The sequence below is a fragment of the Coccomyxa subellipsoidea genome, assembly GCF_000258705.1.
Source record: "Coccomyxa subellipsoidea C-169, whole genome shotgun sequence".
Taxonomy (NCBI): Eukaryota; Viridiplantae; Chlorophyta; class Trebouxiophyceae; family Coccomyxaceae; genus Coccomyxa; species Coccomyxa subellipsoidea.
The window spans coordinates 363,601-372,046 of NW_005178017.1; the positions used below are offsets into that span (position 1 = coordinate 363,601).

Consider the following 8,446-nt stretch of genomic DNA (forward strand, 5'->3'; position numbering starts at 1 on the left):
GCCATGCAAGGATGTTGCAATTGTAACGTTACTAAATTTATGCAGGCGTTTGTAATGAAGTTTAATTCGTCCAATGTGAAGCTTCAAAATGTCACAAATTGTTGAATGATAATCACAACAGATGTCTGATCAAGGTACATCAACATCATGGACAAATCAGTCTGATGCAGATCTGTCCTAAAGCTAATAGTGCTGTACAACAGCACTGCACCGAATACTCTTGAAAACCTGCTCAAACATTATAGGCAGATGCAGGCTTGATATCCAACTCAACAGTGCCAGAAGAATGACTAGTTGCTAATTCTATTCTGTGAGCGCCAGTCTGCTCGACGAGCACGCTTGTCCCTGCCTAGATACACGCGCGCACTGCAACGTGCCAACAGGCTGTCCACCCACAGCTGCAAACTTGAACAAAGTATGCAATCACCAAATCCTACTCCTTAAATATGCACTATTCTACAAGCTGCACCCATCCCACGCATCCAGTAAGGAATGGCGCATCACCCCACCTCCAAAGACGCCCACTCCCAGCAGTTAACACTGCCAGGCAACCATGCTGTGCAGGCCGGAGACGCCGCCACCTTGCCCAATCCCAGCAGGAGAGCACGTCGGCCGTGCTCTCCCCTGCAGATGCTCTGCCGGCCCTCAGCTGAACCGCGGCTCTTGCAGACGCATCAATACTGGCACCGGGCAGTGACTGTGGAGGGGCCGCAGTGGTCATCTCCGGCTGATTGCGCCGAGGAGAGCGACAGCGGCGAGCGCGCCTGTGGCGATGAATCCGGCGGCGGCCGACGCGCCCCAGCAGTAACTGGTGACGTCGTCGGCGCTGCTCAGCCGCCTATCTATGCCGGCCACCGCCTTGGCCAGCGACTGCAACTGCGCGTTCAGCGCCTGCTGCTGCGTCGTGAGGTCCTGCGCGTCAGAACAGGAACTGTCATCACTCTTGTCTTTTAAGGGAGGAAAATGAAAGGTGAGGAGAAGAATGGCCTTCCCTCCTCAATCCCTCCTCTTTTGAGCATCATTACTGCATCAGGAAGCCTTCCCAGAGGGCACATGATCCCCAGGGCTGCAGCCACTTGAAAATCAACTTCAACATGTGGCGTATTCGTACATTGTCACTGCACATGTCACAGAAATCAATTGGCCCATGGGCGAGTGGCAAAAGACCTCACCAGCACGTGGGAGCTAAGGCTAGCATTCCCATCGGCCGGCCGTGCTGCTAGTTCCTCCACTCTATCCGTCAGCCGCGCCACCATCTTCTCAACCTGCACAAGCCGCACGCCACATCCGGGACATCAGACCAAATACATACTGCGCTTTCACCTCGCAGAAATCCCGCTATGTGTGATGGCATCTAGTGTTCACATGTAGTCTTCATGACGGTACCACAGCACCAAGAGCACTCAGCGAAAATGACAGGTTATGTATGACGCACCCTGCCAAGATTTGAGGAGGAGGGCGGGCGGGGCTCCCACTCCTCATCCACAGACAGCTCCGAGGAGTGGCGGCTGCTGTAGCCGTTGCCATTCCCATTGGCCTCCGCTGCGCCACGCATGTGGTGGCTCAGCAGCCCGCTGCTATTGCAGGACCCGCTTGACTTGCCATTGCGCCCCGCCTTGGCCATATGTATGCCATTTGCCAGCGGCGCTGCACAACGCACGCAAGGCTTTCAAGCGCTGATAGGTCACAGCACAAAATTTGGCCGCAGTATTCCAAAAGTATGCTATGTACATGGCAGGCTTTGCCCTCAGGCAAGATTAGAGCAGATCATCCTGACCAACGCACTGCAAGCAAGCATTTACAAACCCGGCAGGTTTGCAGGGCCACAAGTGCCAAATAAAAGCATCCTCACTTGGAAGGGGAATACGAAAGTGTGGGCCAGGAACAATAGCACACCTGAGGTCGACATGGTGGGGATGTTGAAGCCGGTGGTGCGGCGGAAGGAGGAGGAGAGGATGGGCGAGGAGCCGATGGAGTTTTCGTGCAGCAGCGGCTCGCCGTCCACCATGAACTGGCGCCGCAGGTCCTCCGTCACACACTGGAACGACGCAGTCAGCTTCTCCAGCTGCAGCTGTTGCACCCACAGACACACTCGCATTCAGCACGCTGCTTATGATCACTGTGAAGGAGGAGCTCCTGCATCTTCACAACAACAAACAACACTGCACACCTCTACCCCAATCAATATCCACGCGAAAAGACGGCAATGGGCGCAAACTACCGTATAGGAGGAAACCTGCGGAATGCTGGACTGCATGACTGGCTACAGCACACTTTACTAAGGCGCTCAGGGATTGCCGAGAAGGGGAAGGGGGGATTGAATGGAAAGAAAGGGGCCTGCGGGAAAGGAGCCTACGGACCGCTTCCTGCCTAACAGGGCGGGCGAGGCGAGCTGACACCTGCTCGATGTAGGAGCGCGCGATGTAGGTGTCCTCCAGGCCCAGGCGGCGGCCGACCTCGGCCACGGCCGCGCGGTCCTTGCCCTGGATCTGCACGTACTGCCGGTCCATGCCCTCAATGTCGTCCAGCTTCACCGTGACCGTCTCGTCCGCGTACACCTCGCTCGACCGCTTCAGCATCGTCCCAATCTCGTACCCCAGCGCCATCAGGCCCCCCAAAATGCGCACGCTTACCTGCAGCGACCGCACATGCACACAGCCCTCAGAGCATTCGTTCCTGTCAAATGGCTTGATGCCTTTCACAACTCCACAATGTTCGGCTTGCATGGCACCTGCAAGGAGTATAATGGTCTTGCCTGCTTGGGAACAATCTTGAGGGGTCTCGATGCCTATAATAGCCCCGCACAGCAAGGCTTCCATGGGGCCTGGGTTTGCCCGATATCTACACTTGGTCAATGTCAAGGGTAAGCAGCCGGCCCTAATTTGGAATGAGAAGGGCGCAATTTGCCAGCAGGGCAAGCTTGCTAGTGGAGACATGCGGCAGGGGCACGCACCTCAAAGGTGATGCGGGGGGAGATGATGAAGGGGCCATCGGTAACCCACTCCTCAAACATGAGGTTATAGCGCCCGTCGCGGTTGCGCATGCGCAGCCACGAGGTGCACGTCTCCACATCCTCGCCCGGTGGCAGCAGGTAGATGTCGTATGTGTCACTGTCCATCCGCGATGTATGATTCTCCTGCAACACACATTCCCGCACTCCAGTGCCCCAGAACTACCACTGAAGGCATGCTAGCACACCCACTCCAGCTCTGCCACATCATACAGCAAGGTTGAGAAGCTCAACCTTGCTGTAGATCTACAAGCCAGAGTACAAAGTGAAATCTTATCACAGCACTTGCCTTCTTTTTGCAGGCCTGTGAGTACCCAAAGCGAAATTTGACGGGCCAAAGCAAAGACATGCAAATGAGGTAGGATTGCACCTTGAGTACAGCTTTGATGGCGTCGGGCGTGACAGTCTTGGCGGACTTGAGGATGTAGGTGGGCGCCATGAAGCCGGAGAAGGGGTTGAAGTTGTTGTAGATCTTCAGGTGCGCGGTGTTCAGGTCTGGCTCGATGAAGGCCTTGTACATGGGATACACTGTGTCCGTGATCTGCACCCACGCCATAGCAACATCTTTAATGACCAATCATATTGAGACACCTTCAGAACTTAATGAGTTATAAGTATTGAGGGTCACAGTTAGCCTCCGCACGGGGGGACGCCCATCTCTGGTAGAAATGGGGATAGTGTAAGCTAGCAAGGCCCACCTGCTGGATGATCTCCTCCGGCGCCTGGCCGGAGCGCTTGATGTCCCTCAGCACGCGCTTGACCAGGTCAAAGTGCACGCCGCCAGTCACGCTCACCCTCAAGTCCAGAAGGGGCCTGCAGCAGTGACAGTCTTCTCCTCACGTGCTTACGTCCAGCCAAGAGCTTCCCACTGTGGTGCTGATCGGTTTGCATCGCGCTTTCCTGTGCAATGAAATGGCCCTCTTGAGCAGGTTCAGGTTCACACCTGATCTTTTCTGACAGAGCATAGATGCCTTCCACTATCACGACTCGTGACTCAGGAACCTTGATGGTGCGATAGCCCTCCCGGCTGCTCGTCTTGAAGTTGTAGATGGGTGCCTGCGAACACACACCTGCCCCTGAAGGTGAGCTGCCTCACATGCCTGATGTAGAATATGTCTACAAAGAGGATTTGCAAATATCAAATGGGCGGTGGGGAGAAGCCGACAAACCTGCACGTCTCTGCCATTCTTGAGATCCGCTATGTTCTTCAGCAGCAGCTCATAATCCGTCAGACGAGGATCTGTGCACGAACAATGTTGTGGGTGATCACTTAAAGAAGCCAGCCGCCATGATCCTGTACTAATGGCAAGGAAGACAACACAAGTTTGTGCCTCTACACTGTGAAGGCACTCACCATCAAAATTCCCATCGATCAACCGGCTGGCGTCATTGTAGTTGTCCAACGATAGGACTGAGCAGCCTGCACATGAGCGCACCAAAATTTGGCACAACCATCCCAGCAAATGGAATGCAAAATGATGTCAAAATCGTCCCAAGCCTTCCATTATCCGCACCTGGCATGAAGTCCTGAACCTTCTCTGAGAAGGCTGTCTTCCCAGACCCAGAGGGACCCGCCAAACCAACCTGGCACACCCATATGCATCCTGAGGCTCTTGCTCAACAATTTGTACGAAAAACGATAACATGCAAAGTTTGAGTGTACAAACCCACCACGACGACGCCATGGTTGTGGCCCGTGAGCGCCTTGATAGCTCTGATGAACACATAAAAGCCCTGCAACACAGATCAACAGGGGCGTCTTGAGGCCGTAGCAATTATCTATTGGAAAGCGAGTCGGCATGGTGCCAACGGAGCCAGCATAGGAAGCAGAAACTCATTTCAATGTCGCCGCTCCATCAGTGCGGGCTAGCTTCCATCGATGTTACAAAGCTCCTCTAGGAACGCCCAACAAGTCAATACACCAAGGCTGCCGACGAAAGGGGATCACCTTGTCAAAAGAAAGCTGCTCCTCAATCGCCTTGATCCCATAACGGGTGCGGCCATCAACCTGGGTTTTGACCAGCTCCAGCTGGTCCTTCAGGAGCCCCTGTGAAAGGCAACAGACTTCCTTTTAACATCGCGAAACTGCAGGAACTGCATGCAGTGCTGTCATCTTATTGATGCAGTAGAAAGGTTTTGGTAGGGAAGCTGCAACAGCCGACAACTGAGCAGCTGCTGCCGCACGTGCATATGGTTCAAAAGGTTGGTGCACTGCAACAGGACGGCGGCTGCACACCTTTCCGTGCGTCCCAGTAAAGCTTCCAGCATTCCTTTTCTTCGCGTTCGGGGTGGGTACAGGGACCGCGGATGTCTTCCTGTCCATCATCCTGCCACTGAATACAGGGACAGCAGGCCGCTTGCTGGGCCTAGAAAGCTGACCGCTCAATCACAAGAAGGGGATAGCATGCGTTGAGGCGTTGCGCACAACGCCATCAAGCGGAATCTGGTGGAAGACCGAATCCACAAGCAGCATGGGTGGGAGCACTATGGCGAGAAGATGCAGTGCTGTTCTGTTTGAGAGGCGAGGGAAGGAAACTGATGGAAGGGGCTTGAAGTGTTAGTCACCACTGCGCCAGTGTGATCAATTTTGCGATTGCTCTGCCATCAATCCTACAACTGATCACATCTTCGTGCTCTGCACGAATCTTGGAGGAATATACCATTTGGAGCTCAAGCTTGATCGTTATATCACTTTGCCTTTTCCAGGACATTGAATCCACGCTGCAGATCCAGTTTGTCGCACATTTGTTATGCATTAGATTTTTAAAAAAATACTATTGAGAATATTTTGATGCCAAGATTCTCCATCAGATTGGATTGGTGCGATATTTTTTGTCCCCCTTCGAATGAACTTCATTTTTGCCCACAGAAGGGGGGCAACCAGTGAAACTTAGACACTGCAACTTTCGTTGCTTTGCACAGTGAATGTACTTATTGTGAGCTGGGTGCAGGTGAAACTTTTGAACGCAACGCATGCGCGTCATGCGCCTGCCAGCATGGAGTGCAAGGCAAGCGGAGTGCTGGACACTACCAAGGACGAGTCTGCGCTCACAAGCCTGCAGGAACGTCTGTCCTGCATCTCTGGCGAGCACCTCGCTCCATTCAAGCAGCTGGAGATATTGCTCCTTGGCCCTTCATACACATCAAATACCAAGGGACCCGAGCTCCGCTTGGTGCAGCAGCTTAAAGAACCAGACACCGCCCAGCACAAGAAAGGCTCGTCCGCCTGGAAGGTGATCAAGGACGCAGCGGCTCATGTGTTTGCCTGGATCTGACCCAAGGACGTAGAGGGACAGAGCGGCTTGCCAGGTGGCCACGTCACTGACTCAAATTGACATGCCGTTGCTAGGTGAGGCATGAGGGGATGCCCCTGCGGGGCAAGGGCGCAGCTGATCTGCCTGCCACAGTGCGTGTGGTTGCGGAGAGCAGCTGCAGCGGCGCAGACATCATCGGCTTCTGGGCAGCTCTGGGATTCCAGCGGCGGTACAGCATGGTCAAAGAGGGATTCTGCGTCAGCTGCTACCTGGACGATCATTTTGTGCATGTTGCAGGTGCTTTCAACACACTTCCCGTCGCTTGCACTCTCGTCTCCTTTTCTGTCCTTATCTGTATGGAGTAAACAACTTCGGATGGCATAAGCATACGAGCACATTGATACTCAATTTCCATCTGTTGTACCTGCATTTGGGGTGAAATGACCTTTCCTCAAATGCGCATTGGGACTGCGCGCAGTGGTGAGGGTGTGCAAGGAAGGGACAGGCGGCGCAGCCGGCGAGCAGGTGGCGCCTGGGTGCTGGCTGGTGGAAGCCACAACGGCGGCAACAGAGGGGCAGCATGCCGCAGCTGCAGGAGCAATTGGAAAGCTTGCTGAGCTGCTCGAGCCACTGGTGGTGCTCCAGAAGCAATGAAGCAGTCTAAGCATTTTCATCGAGTACTCAGGGCAACACATCCTCAGGACAGGCTCTTGCTGGGTACAAGCAGAACTCTGCCATCAAATGGAACTGAAAGATTGAAAATCTCCTGCTGACTTTAAATCTAGTAGTGTGAGGGCGGAAATCGGCTGCTATGTGAGGGGGAGAGGTATATCAGAATAGGGCCTTTGTGCTGGAATACAATATGTGCCGGGTGATCCGTTATCGAACTTTGCATTTTGCCCTTTGATTGTGGGTGTTCAACTGCCGGCATGGAACATCATTGATGGCATGTGGTGCTACCATACTATGGCATACTTAACCAGCCAGCCCCGCACAGGGCCTTGCTAAGTCATCAATTTAACAGTCACAGTTACGGTAAAACTCAGTGCCAATTTCTGACTGGGTACCCATGGTATGCATTCAATGTTGGCTGGGCGGTCGTAATTACAATGTTTCCATGATTTGAACATCCTAGCCTGGCAGCGGTTTTGTACATACACTTGTACAAATTTGCCAAACAGCCTGGAGCTGAGCCCGGCCCCGTGCCCAGCTCAGTATATCGATACCGGTACAGGGCCGGGAGCTGCAGTATAAATTGTAAAAGCAGGCCTCAGGCAAGGGATTTGGTCCACCATCATGGAAGTCGGTCTTGCATGCACCCATGCATGGCCAGGACACAACCCGCACATCCAAATTTAGCGCGCCCACTGATCCCTCTCGCATGCAAAGCCTCCAGAGCTCCGAGGTAGCACCACCAACCCACTCGCTACACCCAAGGTTCATTTTGGCCCAAGGAGACGTCTTGGGTGTGTTCACTCGAGCCACCTCGACACGAAGCACCAACGCTTCACCGCACCGGACTCCTTCCGTGCCAGATTCTTCCGCCCTGTTCTTCGCATCGAATTGTAGTTCTTCAGACCGGAACTGCGGAGCGGAAGCGTCCTTATCCTTTGCTCAAGTGAGAATAGACACGGACATAGATGATTCCCCACCAGGATGGAAATGACTGGACTGCCATCTAGAAGTCACAGGTGTGGAACCACGCATGGATTGTTTGTACGTTGATCGGATGACATGGCCCCAGATGATGCATGCACCTCCCGAGCCGTCCTGTAGAGGTGGCCATCCCATCACAGTGCCTCTGTTAGGAATGGCAAGGGAGGCACGGGGGCAGCCTCGCGCGAGTATGGTATGTGAGGAGGAGCTTGAGAGAACAAATACCCCCATGGGATGTCCAAACTGCCGGCTAGAAGACAATTGTGAGGGCCTGGGGTTTCCATCTCAGAGACGCCTACGGTTTTGCAACTGATTATCTCAGTGATCGTACTGATGTAAAAGTTCTTTTCTTTGCCAAGACAGCCCTACCATTTCAAAAAGCATCGATCCAGACAGTTGGTGGCAGCGAAACACCTCCAGGGATGGCTGATTAGCCTGTGCTTGCCTTTCCACAATATGCAGCGCTTGCTTGGCAAATCCCAATGATTGCCGTTCTATACAACGACATAAACGCTGCATACGGGCA

The 8,446-nt window shown here is 53.7% G+C and overlaps 2 protein-coding genes across 2 annotated transcripts; one reads left to right on the forward strand and one right to left on the reverse strand.

Moving 5' to 3' along the window:
* Positions 1–717: 717 nt before the first annotated feature.
* Positions 718–5,336, reverse strand: COCSUDRAFT_49381 (hypothetical protein; the record flags this gene model as incomplete). The annotated part of the gene is made up of 15 exons (XM_005642665.1): positions 718–912; positions 1,173–1,265; positions 1,436–1,647; positions 1,897–2,071; positions 2,400–2,633; positions 2,954–3,136; positions 3,381–3,551; positions 3,709–3,823; positions 3,954–4,066; positions 4,180–4,250; positions 4,365–4,430; positions 4,525–4,594; positions 4,682–4,744; positions 4,959–5,057; positions 5,247–5,336. The coding sequence occupies 15 exons, from the start codon at positions 5,334–5,336 to the stop codon at positions 718–720; spliced, it is 1,950 nt and encodes a 649-aa protein (XP_005642722.1).
* Positions 5,337–5,648: 312 nt separating this feature from the next.
* COCSUDRAFT_49382 (hypothetical protein) lies at positions 5,649–7,522 on the forward strand. The gene is made up of 4 exons (XM_005642666.1): positions 5,649–5,830; positions 5,962–6,243; positions 6,360–6,561; positions 6,743–7,522. The coding sequence occupies exons 2-4, from the start codon at positions 6,007–6,009 to the stop codon at positions 6,916–6,918; spliced, it is 615 nt and encodes a 204-aa protein (XP_005642723.1). The 5' UTR covers positions 5,649–5,830; positions 5,962–6,006; the 3' UTR covers positions 6,919–7,522.
* Positions 7,523–8,446: the final 924 nt, after the last annotated feature.